This window comes from Egretta garzetta, unplaced genomic scaffold (assembly GCF_000687185.1).
Source record: "Egretta garzetta isolate BGI_Z169 unplaced genomic scaffold, ASM68718v1 scaffold766, whole genome shotgun sequence".
Taxonomy (NCBI): Eukaryota; Metazoa; Chordata; class Aves; order Pelecaniformes; family Ardeidae; genus Egretta; species Egretta garzetta.
The window spans coordinates 99-14,854 of NW_009260030.1; the positions used below are offsets into that span (position 1 = coordinate 99).

The window sequence follows — 14,756 nt, forward strand, 5'->3', positions numbered from 1 at the left end:
TCCTGTCCTTTCAGAGCTCCCCCCTGCAGGCTGCCCCGCACGGGGGCTGTGTCCGAGTTAGGCGCACAAGCTGCGCGCTGCGGCCTGAGGCAGCACGGGCACAGCGAGCAATCGGAAAAGCTACGGGGCCGATGGTAAGGGTGACACGGTCAGCCGCGTCACGGGCTTTAAAGGGCGGCGTGTGACTTGGGCTGCCTGAAACTGAGGAGAGCAAAATAGCCGCTGTCCTGTCAGCACAGCGCACAAAGCAAGACAGCTGATTTTCAGGCTCCATCTTCTCTTTGTACTTTCTGGCCATGCCCCCCGGGGCCGTATCTCACAAGCTCACGTATGCACTATGACCTTTCCCAGGGTCGAAGTATAGCGTCAGGCAGGACGCCGCTGTTGGAGCCTACTCCTTTGGTTTGTGATGACTGGGAACTAATGGGCGTACCGGTAATGAGGAATACACTTGGCAGCTGAGGGATCTAATTCTCTGGGATACTGCACGCACCACTAGCCACAAGCTTGGCACTCCAGAAAACACAAGCAGTATCTCAGAGAAAGGCAAGAAGCGGCTCCTGTTATGCAAGATCAGTTATCTTCACCAAAGTGATTCTAGCTAACAGAAAATTAAAGAGAAAAGTGTGCAGTGTGCATGATTGAGTTGAAAACAATCTGGATGGTTCTCCAGCTGATGCTTTAGGGATCACTCCTTATATTGTCCTCCTCATCAGAGAAACAATGAAGTATCTGAGAACATGGCCAGCTGCTAAGGGAAGGCCTATTGTCAGGAGGCAGGTAAATATGCCAGAGAAAGCAAACAAGAAAAAGAAGGGAGGTGAGGTAAAACAAATGAGAGAACAGAAGTGTAACAGAGGGAGGCTCAAAGTCTGGGGTAGATATCTGACAAGTGAAGGGACTTGTCACATAGACAGAAGAGACGTAGAAGCAAGAAAATCAGGCAGTTCAAGCTGTGCTGTGCTGAGGCTCTCATGAGCATTTTCCCCAGAGGCTGCACTTGAGAAGCCAAAGTTCAAAGCCAGAGATGCTTCAATATTTTTCATGGTTCGCTTTCAGGTCATTTGATTGAAAAGATTCTAAATTTGACAATTTCTAGTGTTCAAAGGGGTTCAGATGTTTTTTAATCTGTTCAGCTCATCCTTGCCTGAGATTAAAATGAACAACATTCATGTCTGTAAAATTTAACTCAAAACCAGCCCTTCAGAGCCACAGAAGAACGTGTTAGGAGAGGGTCTGTCACTAAAGAGGAAAGTGAGGATGTTTCAGTTTTTAAAATGCTCTATAAAAATCAGGGAAGAACTGGCTGAATGTTGTCACTCTGCAATCCTAGAGCTGAGTAAAGCACAAAAGGAGCTAACTGTGAGACAGAAGATGAATCAGAGAATCATAGAATATCTCAAGTTGGCAGGGACCCATAAGGATCAAGTCCAACTCCCCGCTGCTCTCAGGACTACCTAAAACTAAACCATATGACTAACAGAGTCATCCAGATACTCCTTGAACTCTGACAGGCTTGGTGCTGTGACCACCCTCTCAGCGAAGAACCTTTTCCTAATGTCCAATCTGAACTTGCCCTGATGCAGCTTCATTCCATTTCTTTGTGTCCTCATTGCCGGTCACCAGAGAGAGATCAGCACCTCCCCCTCTGCTGCCCCTCTTGAGGAAGGTGTAGACTGAGATGAGGTCACCTCTCAGCCTTCTCTTCTCCAAGCTGAACAAACCAAGTGACCTCAGCCACTCCTCGCAAGTCTTGCCCTTGAGACCTTTCATCGTCTTGGTCGCCCTTCTCTGGACGCACTCTTAACACTCCCATGTCCTTCTTACACCGCGGCGCTGAGCACACGCACCAGCAGCTGAAATGACACCAGGGCCCTCATGGCAGGACAAGGGGCAGGAAAGCCCCCATCATCGCGTTCCCAGCAGGGTCTGTGTCGCGGCCCCCCCAGCGCCAGGCTGAGTTCCCCTGCTGCGTCGCCACCAGTGACCAGGAGACATCCGCGGCTACCAAAGCGTCTGACTCACCTCACTGGTGTCTGTGGGCCCTCAGTGTCCACAGGGAGGGAAAACGTGCCCCGTGCACCGCCATGCTGCCCCGCTGCATCATGCGTGTGCCGACCAGGAGAGAGGGCTGCTGGAACAGGCTCCTGTGCAGCACGCAAGTGCTAGCCATCAATGGCACTGGAGAAGCAGCAGAAGTAGCGGCAGGGAGCAGCAGGCAGAAAAGAAATGGCACCCTCACAGCCCGGTACCACGCTGGTCCCGCCCTGGTGCCTGCAGCGCGGCCGAGTCGCACGTACATGTGCTGGAGCCAGCTGTACGCGCTGCTGCGCCGGAGGGCAGAGCGTCCTGCAGTACGGCGGTGCGAGTGACGCAGCGCGGTGCCGAGCGGCCGTGGGGAGCACCAGGCTGCCAGCTGTGCCTGGCGGCGATCAAGGGACATCTGCCCTGAGCACCTCGCCGCAGGGCGCACGCATGAACCCAGCCGCTGCAGTGCACAAAGAGAAGAGTTTCTTCAGAGCTTTATTCAGGAAAAGCCAATGTTGAAGTAGCATTGCTTTCGGAGGAAGGGTTGTGGAAGGTTACACATTTTATATAAAACCAAAGAAAGATAAACCTTTGGTACAAATAAGTAACAAAATTCACATAGTAGACAGTTGTGTTCTTTATCTACAATAGTCACCAATACAAAGAAATTAGATATAAAAGGTTTCTTGGTCAAAAGCTTACTAGGCATTTGGGGCATCTATTCCCTTATCACAAGAATGATCAAGTACAAAGAAAGTAAGTGTAAAGCTTTCTGGCTTTCAAGAGCTGCCATGATCATAAGAATGAAGAAAAAAAAAGACTATCAAGTTTGTTCTTCAGAACAGACATTTGAATAAAACCAAGACTTAGGGAAAAAAAAAATGCTCCACCACCAAGCATATTGCTATAGGGAGCACTGGGATAAAAAAAAAGAATGCAGCAGATATTTGAATGTTTCCTTATGCTACTTTTATGTTTTGAAGAAGTCTGGCTCAGAAAAGTGAGGTCAGTTTGCAGATACTATCTAAGGAAACAGAAAAATCTCACCGGTGGGATCATTTTATATTCATTATACTGCACGGTGACAGAGAAACATGTTCCTGAAGATGAAAACCAAACTCCCTCCCCAGAGAGCACCCTGAACATCTTCAGGAAATATTTATGCCCCCGGGTTTCCCCCCCCGCCCCGATGTTCTTAGTTTGTATTTCTCTGAGGGAGAGGGAGGCTCTCATGGAGGTACTTCATGCTCCCGTGCTCTGAGAAGTCAGAAACAACGTGATTGTCTCCCCTCAGCAACCACTTCGTAGTTAAAAGTCCTTCAATTCCCACAGGTCCACGTGCATGGATACGAGAAGTACTAATTCCCACTTCCGCACCTGCAGGGAACACGCAAGATGCGGGTAGTTAATCCCCAGAAGATGTTCGCTTCATACTAAACAGTTTTGCACCTTCACCTAAGAACAGCTGCCTGCCTTTCAGTGACCTGCCCTTCTCTGCTCCTCTCCAGACACCAGAACTTGTATTTACCTGTTCTGATTTTAACCTTGGAGGAGCTTAACCGTTACATTATAAATTGTAATGTTTATACTTCTGGCTGCTACAGAGTTACTTTTAGAGAGAAAGATGCAAGAGATAGGAATCTTTTACATGGATCTTAGACTTGTTTCCTGAGGGTTTAATCCTTAAAAAAAAGAGCCAAATTACTCAAGATTGTGATCTTATGTCCTTTCTTTGATCATATTGAGGCAATATTGCAAATCCTAACTAGAATTTTTTAATCACATGGAACACTGAATGTTCCAGGTGACACAGTAATAGCCTGCTATGGAGATTTCCGAGTTTCTACCTCAGGAAAGAAGGTTTCCTCTGTCTTCTGCAATTCACAGTAGGTGCACCTGTTTGTTTAAGCCACCGATACTCGGTTTGGTTCCTGCCTTTCATTCCTCAACACTGCAGGGCTGGCACACTGGGCAGCAGCTCAGTCTGCCCAGCAAGAACAAAGCACGTCGTTCTTTACAGCATCATTAGAAAGGTAAACGAAAGAAAACCTTTTAATCAGTTTCAGATCCTCTGTTGCATTGTTCTATCATTACATGCATGCAACATACGTTATTCTGACTGAAAGAGCTTCAAAGGATCCAAAACATCTTGGTTCCCTGCTACTAAATTAATCTACATAGTCTGTATAGCAGTATTAGCTAGTTCTGGCAGGGAAGAGATTAAATTATCTGCTGTTCCACGTGGATGACATGTCTAGGCTTCAGCTTTTCCTGTGGTACCTTTCCTGAAAACCTTCTATTAGACAGTAAGATCAGAGACTAATCCTATCTTCCAGGATTCAGACTGCCACACTTTTCACACAACAGCAAATCCTGCAGTGACATCCCTGCGGTATTTTCTCTCTTACCAAGTCCAAATCTATAGCCGTCCGAGAATCGAGTACTGGCATTCCAGAAAACGCAAGCGCTGTCCACATGCTGGAGGAAGAACTCTGCCGTTTTCTCTGGGAAAGAGGCAGAGAGAAAAATAAAATCCAGTACATACAGAATGATCACGCACTCCAGTAAACACAACATAATACAGTGAACAGGTATAACAACACAACTTTCACATGCAACCTTATCAGACGGTATTTAAACAGCCTGGGCTAAGACACGTTCATTTGTACCTTCTTCACAGTATGCTTATCAAGTAGACACAGCTGCAAATGTTACAAGACGCTTACGAAGATTAGAAGAAAGCAAAAAGATATCTAATTCTAAATACATCCAGTCTAGAACCTGCAAACAGGGATAGTTGTATGACTGGGGAGTCAGCTGCCCCAAACAACATTTTGCAGTCAAACTGAGACAGTTAAACTAGAGAGTCAGCTCTCCATTAATCTCAAACATGGAATTGTTCCAGATAATGAAAAATCCTAAACTAAATTGCTATTGCAGGTAATATTTGGGAAATATAATGCAGAAATACCACATGAAACCAGCTAACCGAGCCAGTTTAACACAGAACATGCAAGACCTGAACAAGCTCAAGCAGAGTTAGGCAAGTCTCAGTCCTCTGGAGGACTCCGTTCTCTGTAAGGCTGTGAGCTGCAGGTCAGTCACCCGTAGTGACAAGATGAACACTGAAGATCAGCTCTATTTCCAGTACACTGCCTAGCACATCACTAGTGCACCAGGTCCCATGGCAGCGGGTTACGGTACCAAATGCATGCCTTTTAGTGACACGCATTAAAGCTGGGCAGGAGGTACAGAAACACTGATCAGCCACAGACCAACATGACCTTACTGCAGCTGATCCTCAGGAGTTCCAGGCTTGGTCTGAGAGTCAACCTTTGGCTGGGCGCAGCTCTAGATAGGTTTTGAACTGGCACAGTGTTCAAACTGCATGCAGGGAGCGTAGCAGCACACAGCTGCACAAAGGAGCATAAGTTCACAACAAAGAGGCAAGAAACTGTGAAGTGAGATAAATGCAACTATTATACCAGGGATGCAGAAGTGGGAAGTAAAGGACTGGGAGAGGTAGGGGGAAAACATTTGTGGTCCTTGTTTGCAAGATATACAAATGACATGGGCAGACAAAGTGGATAAAGTCTGATCTTCCTTACAATCCCTATTCCCTCCAGTGAGATACCATAGGAGCTCACCTCATCAGCCTTCAGAGGCCTAAGGCCATCTCCAGGATTCAGGAGGTGTTCCTGCAAATCTCTATGATGCGGTAAGTCTGCACCATACAGGAACACAAAAGCAATTTTCCTGGCAAGAGCATGTGCTGACTTGCCATGGGCCAATTGCTCAAGCACATTCCTTAACATCCTGGAATAAGGGCCACACAACAACATGTTTTCTCTGAGCTAAACAGGATTGTAGGCACATTTAGCTCACAGGCCTCCAGCTGGTGATGCCCACTACAGACCCAAGAGAAGAACAACTACTGCAATGTAAGTAGGTACACTAACACCAAGAACCGGCAGTCAAACCAAAACAGTAGCTTACGGTAGCAGACCGATCACTAACCATTCTCTGTGATGATAACATCTGTGTGAGAACTTCCGTACTTGTGGATATGTTCAACAGCTTCTTGGACACTGTCCACCACCTCAATGCAGCACTCTAGGTCCCCATATTCTGTGCGGAGAGATTTCACTTCTGAAGGGCTGAATGTCAAGTAAGATGCAAACTTTGGGCCAGCATGAATCTTCACCTGCAATACCAGAAACATTTTGTGCTGCTGGCCATACCAATGCCTTCCAGGTAACAGTGCGGCTTCTTGTACTCTGTGTGGGATGGAGTTAATTTTCTTCATAGCAGTCCCTATGGTGCTATGTTTTGGACTTTTGACTAAAACTGTTGAAAACACACCAATGTTTTGGTCGTTGCTGAACAGAGCTTGCACAGTGTCAAGGCTTTCTCTTCTCCCTGTCCCCCCACCCCCCTAGCAAGAAGGCTGGGAGCGTGCAGGAAGCTGGGAGGGGACATAACCACGACAGCTGACCTAAACTGACCAAAGGGTAATTCCATGCCATATAATGTCATGCACAGCAATACAAACTGAGGAGTGGGGGTTTTGAAGAAAGTAGGCATTGCTCAGAGGCTGGCTGGGCATTGGTCTACTTGTGGCAGATGGTAATTAGCTATGCCTCACTTGTGTGGATTTTTGGGGGTTGGGTTTTGTTTTGGTTTTTCTTCTTTTTCCCCCCTCTTTTTCCCCTTTCTTATTCCTCTTCCCTTTGCTTACCAAACTATCTTTCTTTCAACTCACACGGTTCCTTGCTTTTGCTCTTGCTAGTCTCTCCCCCCATCCCACTTGGGGTGGGGTAGAGTGAGCAAGCAGCTGGATGGCTCTTAGCTACTGACTGTGGTTAACCCAAAACATTTGTGAATCAAGTGTTTACTGCATGCAGTGTAAGAAAAATACACCTACGCTTTGGGAGACAGCAGACTGGTGAACTAGCAACAAGGTACAATAGCTGATGTGCTACCTACCATGACATGCTCCTAGTTCAGCACTCATTTAAAATTTTTAAAGCAATCGCATTACTTAAGACAGAAAGTCATCAGGCAGGACAGTACAACACTAGTACTGGGAAGATAGCTAACATATTGCAGCCAGCCCTGGTTTTAAGAAAGCAACTGCAGTGCAGAGTAACTACAGGAATGCTTCCAAGTTTGCACCTACAAAAGACTTAAGATCTTGAATAGCTTTTACCCTTTTATTTTGTAAACTCATACCAGCCCTCTCTGAAGCGTGCGTTTCAGACACAAAGGACTTGCTGGGTCCAAACCAAGAAAACTCCCTTCCAACCCAAAACATTCTATGATCTGTGATCTAACACATTATCAACCTCTGAGTTTAATCTGAGGTTTAAGCCAAGACACCTAAACAATGGGAGATAATTTAGAACTGATACAGCCAAGAAATACCCATGCAAATGAAACACGGGAAATTTTGGTAAGACAAACATAAATGGGAAATAAGGCACAAGTCTGCAAAATTTGAAATTTGAATGGTCTTAAGACAGTATCTGTAAAACAGCATTTTCTTGTGAGTACTTGCTCCTGACTACCTATCAGCTCCTTTTACTGTGACCCTTTCAACATCATCAAAACATACGGCCTCTCTATTTTGCCTGCATTAATCATTGCCTGTACACTCTATTTGCCAGGTACATACTGCTGTGTGAAAATCCTTAATTTATGTGAAATTCATACCACTTTGTAGATATTTCTCTCCCAATGCATCTCTGCTACCTTTACTGACAAAACATCACCCACGTCCAGACAGCTAATTAGTATGCTGGCCTTTTGCTGTTCCTTTCACATGCTAGGAGGGAAAATAGGTGGGGATAAAGAGAATGCAAGGTGAAACGTTTAAAAAATGTGAATGAAGCAGATTCAGAAAGGAGAAAACCAGAAAGGAAATTCACTTGGGTAAGAAGCTAAATAGATTCAAGAAGAAGAGGCTTGGCATCCGGGAGGTTAACAGCAATTAAGTCAGAATTAAGAGAGGCAGAGAAAGGGTTGTGTATATGCTCCTCTAAAGCAGGAGATTGTTTTTGCTATATAAAAGGAAGTATTTTTATCCCAATAATGGCATGTAGCTGTCCTGAAGAAGCTGCTTTCAGATCATTTCTATGGAAAAACTTGGGGTTGCGTGGAGAAGCAGATAAAGTTTTCCATAAGTTCACTTAGGTGTGCAAAGAGACATATGGATAACTTAAGTGTTATGCCATCATAAAACTAAACAGGGCTACACCAGCCAGACCAAATGCTTCTAAAGTGTTAGGAAAAAAACCCACAAAACAAAACACAAGTATGAGTGACTAACCTGTTCTACTCTCAACATGTCTATGATCTGATCAAACAACGGGGTTCTCAGCAAGTCTCGATGAATTAAGAGAGTTTCCAGAGCATTACAGGCAGCAGGGTATTCACACTTTGAGTCTCTGACTGAGGTTTAAGAGTAGATAATTGGTTACATAACATTTACAACAAAGATTTTGAACAGCATATGAATTATAAATTACCAAAACCATATGGCATACTCCAAATACGATGTTCGATCACACCATTAGATTAAAGTCACCCTCCCCCAGCTTACTTATTCGTGTGACCTTCTCAACGCTGGCATCCGTGTCCACATACACATGACAGATCCCTTCGCTGTGTCCCATAACTGGGATTCCCTTAGCAGCTTTCTGGATATTCCTGACTAGCTGTGATGAGCCACGTGGAATGATGAGATCTATCAGCTTATCCAAACGGCAGAGATCTTCTACTTCTTCTCTTGTGTTCACCTGTGGTAGTTGCAATACAAGCAGTCTATGGTTTGAACAATCAAGTTCTGCCCATACTTTTTACACATACCATAGCAAAGACATTGTTGATTTAATTCTCAGCACTTACTAGTTGCACTGCATCTTTGATTCCGTGAATGGAGAGTGCTTCTTGTGTCAGATGATGAAGGATTTGAAAGCTACAGACACCTGTCAGAAAAGAATTTATTAAAAAAAAAATATATATAGTCTGTCTCTTCTGTCAGAACAACACCCACAAAACAGATTAAGAACAGGATTTTTAATCCTGTTGATTTATTCAATGTTAATCTACAGTTTTCACTTTATGGCACCAAAATATCATTACAACTAACAACACATTTAACTCCAGAAATGAAATGTCTTAGTGTTTCAGGAACAAACTTGAGTTTTCAGGGTACTGTTGGCAGGGGATAAGTCAGAGGAAACCCTGGACATAGGCTCTGGTATGAATTGGGTAGCTGTGTGGGCAATCATCCCAAGGAGAATAATTTTAGGTGCAACAACTCTTGTCCCTAACCATTCTGGATAGGAAGTGGCTAATGAGCTCTTCCTATGAGCAGGAAGAACATTTTCATTGTGCTCTCTGAAACAGAAGTTGTAATAGACGACACTTGCCATAAGTGTGGGAAAAAAACCTTCTAGACCATAGGCCCAGTATCACCTGTATCACTTTGCTTTCATGTTGTCCTGGTTTCAGCTGGGATAGAGTTAATTTCCTTTCTAGTAGCTGGCATAGTGCTGTGTTTTGGACTTAGTATGAGAATAAAGTTGATAGCAACAACTAAAACATCCATGTGTTAAGTAGTGCTTACACCAGTCAAGGACTTTTCAGATTCCCATGCTCTGCCAGGGGCACAAGAAGCTGGGAGGAGGCACAGCCAGGACAGCTGACCCCAACTGGCCCAAGGGGTGTTCCAGACCATATGAGTTCATGCTCAGTATAGAAACTGGGGGGACTTGGCTGGGGGGCGGCGATCGCTGCCTGGGGACAGGCTGGGCATTGGTTGGTGGGCGGTGAGTGTTTGCATCACTTGTTTTTCCAGGGGTTTGTTTCTCTCTCATAGTTTTCCTTTTAATTACACTTTTTTTTCCCCAATTACTAAACTGTTTGTATCTCAACCCATGAGTTTTCTTACTTTTGCTCTTCCAATTCTCTCCCCCACCCCCTGGGGGGCAGGAACGGGAGGGTGAGCAAGCGGCTGTGTGGTGCTTGGTCACTGACTGGGGCTAAACCACAACACATATTTATAACCAGAAGGAACTGACTGATACTGTTGCCTTTCTGTTTAAGGTGCAAGATTTCATCCATTTGAGAGCAGCAACACAACAAGACCATCTTTCAATAAAATGCTCCAAAAAAGCCACCGCTTTGGAAGTTCTGCTGTTGAAAACATATACCCAGTTTGTTAAATCTCCAGATGCTAGTTCTTATGGTGCTTTTGCCACTAAACTGAAAACCTCTTTAACAGAGGGGTGGTGGTAGTTTTTTTTACCGTTTGTTTCAGTTTTTTGTTCTGTTCTACCTAGCAGTGTGTCAGACATGATAAAGCTCTCTTCCCAAACCTATTTTACTTTTGTATCCCTTTGTCTTCCTCACCCCAATCCCACTCACAATGGTCTCACAATTTGCCCACCCATTTAAAAAGAAAAACAACCAAGCATACACTCCTTTAGAAAACAAAATCACATCCTCTCCAGAACCTTTCAGAACAAACAAATTAAGCATTTGAAGTTATTTTACTGTATTATTATCTTCTGAGAAAGCGCATGTGTATCATTATCATCATCTGTGCGTATCATCACCAAACCTGCACTCATTAGTTTATCAATTGTATGATGTTGAGATGTGGCTGCCAGAATCAGCCAGGCTCACACCTAACAAGCAGTTAGCTTAGTGGCACACTTTAGACGCTGATTCATACAGAAAAGCGTTAAGCCCATCAGATGTATCTCCTTTCTCCTTCTAATATCAAATGGACAGTGTTTTGACACTCTACCTCATCCTGATATCAGCAATTTGAAAAGAATATTGAAAAATAAGAAATACTTCAGGAAAATACACTAAAGTATAGTAGCCTAGGGAGCCTGCCTGACATAGATACTGTGTGTCTTTCTAACTCAGAAAACGACACATTTGCCTTGTAGGTATTAGAGGCAAACATGCTATTTGCATATCCTCATTAGAAGCTTATAAAATCTTAACTGATAATCTGCAATTGTTTCACCTTTACTGCAACTCTAGACTGATCTCTGAGCACTGACCTACATCTGCATAAGGTGTCTCCAGGGAGCAAATCGAGCACGCTCTCTTCCAGGGCGAAGCCAATTTCCCCTGTAGTTGCTTACCCAAACAAGCATGAGATGCAGTAGTAAACTATGAGGAGGGAACTGCTCCTCTGCACTCAGAGACCATCCTACTATCAGCTACAGCATGGGACAGAAACCATGCAATTCAAACACAGAGGTATCAAAGATGATCCTCTGAAGTTGCATCAGAAAACCTGATGTGTGTATGAGGACAGGAGGCTGGCAAGAAGAAAAGCAACTACCACGACAAGCTATTCCAAGTCTGTAGAGCAAAACTGGGAAGAAAGTCAGCAAGAGTCAGTCTGGTGTAAGTTTTAAGATAAGATAAAGGAGAGGAGAGAGAGGGAGACATCAGCTACACAAGACAAGAGACCGAGGTTGAAGTCCAGGAAGACAGACTATAATTCAACAAGGAAACATACTGGTTATCGACGAAGAACAGAGCTAGTAGCAAGGAGCTAATAATGGTAGACAGGGGAGACTCATGCCTCTTTGTTTCATGGGAACTTTACCTAGAGCATACTCCCTTTCAGTGTGAATGGGGACCACTCACAAAATTCAGGCATGAAGTACCAAGCTGTCCACTGGTTGAGTCTCAGTTCCCTTTAAAGTGCCAGTACCCATCACTTTCTCCTCAAACACTTGCTCATATGTTAAAGAACTCTTCAATCAATCCTCCTAGACACCTAATGATAATTGTGGGAAATAGTGTTGATAATGAAATTTTTTTAAAATCTACTACAATTCCTCACTGAAGTAGTCGGCAGTTAGAAAACAAGATCAAGGTTGCCTCTGCAACGTTAGCTCAGCCCCCATATTTTCATGCATCGTAACAGCATTTACTCACAGCAATATTCCCACAAAGCGCTGCAGATTTGCAGTATTTGCCTTTAAGATGCCTGACACAAGATAAACGACATTCTCTTACAGAACACTACTGAAGATTTTCATTAGCCTTTCCAGCAACTTCAGTACTTAGGAACTTAGAACACCATTATTTGTCATACCCATCTCACTACAACTGAGTAAAAGCTATCATTCTGCCTCACTGCACACAAGCAGTATCAGTACAGGACAGACCACTCAAAGCCTGGAAATTCCATGCTTTCTGTGCTCAGCCTTTTTAATTTTGGGGGGGTTTTATCGTGTATTCCTAACAGTTACAGTTAATTACTAGCATCTGTATTAAATAGTTCCTGTTTAATCCCAGCCTGTGGTTCAGCTGTATGCAGCATGGGCAGAAAAGGAGCCTCCCAAATTGCACTTGGCACAGAACATACATTCGTAAGACTCACGCAAGGAACTGCACCATCTGAATGTAAGGTAACTCCTTCTATATGTCAGGTTTAAAAAACAAAACAGGCCTCAATAACTCTGAACCAGTGTCAGGAAGCAACTCCTGAGAACATCCCTGCAGGAAAAATAAGGATGCCAACAAAATCAATTTTAGAAGAACCCAAGCAAGAGTCCTTTGAGATGAGACTTCTTGCAGCCTCCCAATTGCTCACCAACAGAAACACCCTTTCTTTTGTCATCAAAGAATTCCCAACAATGTAACCTGCCCTCCTTACATACCTGTGGAAGACAGTCAGGACGGGACTCGAAGATCACAAGAAGGACACCAATAGGCACCGTCACCTGCTCCAAATCCAGGTCTTTTGCTATTCGTGTTCGCCGAATTACACGGCCGACACTGTCCTGTGAGGATGCTGCAATCTGACGCAGACCAATAGCCAAGCTGTTCAGCTTTGATGTAGACAGACTTAGACGTTTCAACAAAGGAAGTGCCAATCTCCCTATAAGAAAGGAAAAATTGTGCTGGAGATGGATTGGTCTGCCTACGCTCAAGCAAAAGCTACTTAAACAAGTGGTGAACCTAAGGAAAAATGCAGGTATTTCCCACGCCCTAGCAAGAAACCTACCAGAGATTAAAAATGTATTAAGTCCGGTAGCCACAATAAAACCACTCAAATGTGATGATGATTTCACCTACCACCACATTTTCACTTAATGCAGTTTAAGTGATTTGTACATGAAGCAACAGCAACATCCACAAAGATAAGGTTTGCCCTATTTCAAGTACTGCTGTGTGTCTGAATTTCTTAAAAATTTCTACCCTTGCAGTATTTCTGGAAGGTTCGGCCAGTAATTTCATCTTTCTGTTTTACAGATAGAAATCCCAAAGCACAGATGCACGCACAGCATTTCTGTTCAGACTGGGCAAGAACTGCTGGAATTTTCTCGTCTGAACACGTTCAGACAGTAAGTTAACCCAGCAAGATCCCCTCAAGTACTCTGGTCAGTAAAAAACTGTTCCCTGGAGTCTTCCACAAAGTATTAGAATTCACGATGTGTCATTTTTGTACATTTGCTATCCCTATATGTACACATCCCAATCCCAACTTCTCAATGAATGAATCAATCTAACAGAGGAATGGGTTTAATCCAAACCACCTAAAGAGAACCTTCCTCAATCCATAGGGCACATGGTTCTTTCTGGAGAGCATCAATTTAAGTATAGAGATGACAGCCTTCCCCTCAGGAGCCAAACATTGTCTTAACCAGCCCAGAAAATATTCACTTTATGCATGACAATAACAGAGACTGTCTGTTACATCCCATTTCTAAAGGGAGCCTCCTTTGGCAAAACAGAGCACTTTTTTTTTTTTTTTTCTCTTCTCAATAAACCTCTTGGTGTTTTGCAAGGCCTCAGTGTCTTCTCTGATGAAGGTATCGTTTTTATGTAATTAAGGAAGCTGCAGCTGTTTACACTGACAAGCTCTCGGGGTCCTGGGTTCACTTACCTGTGACAGCCATACTACCCAACCACAGGTGACAGAAGATTCTAGTTCTGCTCATTTCCTTTGAGGCCCAGGGAGGTTCAAAACAATAGGATTGCCATGGAAGGACTTGAAATATTACCTTTATTTTCAGCCTCTTCTAAGTCCTTTTTGTTTGCTAAGAGAATTTCTTCTCTCTGGTCAGTTAATAAGTCAGCAAGACGATAAATAATCTCCGCTCTCTGAAAGAGAAAACAGCTTCTGAATTGACTTCTTACACAAAGTCCATGCTATCTGACATCTGGTCCCCTTCAGTTGACCACATCCTCTCACTGTCTTGACTCCCCGAATACTTGGGTCCAGCTGATGTTTCCAGCCTGCATCACATTGAAAAGTGAGGCTGAACACTGCTTCAATCTTTACCTTTCTTTTTATTATCTTGCTTTCCATGTGCAGTCTTCTTCACCAAACCCACAATGTTCTTCCTTTAAGACCACCTTGTCTTCTTCACAACAGAAGCCACATTTTACCTACCCAGCTGCAGAGCAGTAATTGATTGTCTACAGCTCCTCTTTTGCATACACTACACACAGGAGTGAGCGGAGCAAGTTATTCCAGCCAATTCTTCAGCAGCTCTGACCACAACTCATTTCTGTGTGATATCTGACACGAATAAAATTTTTATAAACCCCACATGAAAGCATATATTACTTCATAGCTCCAAGGTACAATAGCTTTCTGTTTTTCTCCTCTTTTTAAGCATGCTGCAATCCAAATGGTGGATTTGGGACACAAAAACCAGATTCTTGTCCCAGAGGGCTCA

General features: G+C 43.9%; 1 protein-coding gene across 1 annotated transcript in view; it reads right to left on the minus strand.

Moving 5' to 3' along the window:
- Positions 1–2,535: 2,535 nt before the first annotated feature.
- Positions 2,536–14,756, minus strand: part of ALDH18A1 (aldehyde dehydrogenase 18 family member A1) — a 38,791-nt gene continuing 26,570 nt past the window's right edge. Inside the window, exons 12-20 of the mRNA XM_009641029.2 lie at positions 14,076–14,175; positions 12,712–12,949; positions 11,150–11,178; positions 8,935–9,014; positions 8,630–8,825; positions 8,357–8,478; positions 6,046–6,232; positions 4,437–4,532; positions 2,536–3,405 (exon numbers count right to left, since the gene is read on the minus strand). Of these exons, the coding sequence (XP_009639324.1) occupies positions 3,224–3,405; positions 4,437–4,532; positions 6,046–6,232; positions 8,357–8,478; positions 8,630–8,825; positions 8,935–9,014; positions 11,150–11,178; positions 12,712–12,949; positions 14,076–14,175 (1,230 nt within the window). The 3' untranslated portion in view covers positions 2,536–3,223. The remainder of the gene's footprint in view (positions 3,406–4,436; positions 4,533–6,045; positions 6,233–8,356; positions 8,479–8,629; positions 8,826–8,934; positions 9,015–11,149; positions 11,179–12,711; positions 12,950–14,075; positions 14,176–14,756) is intronic.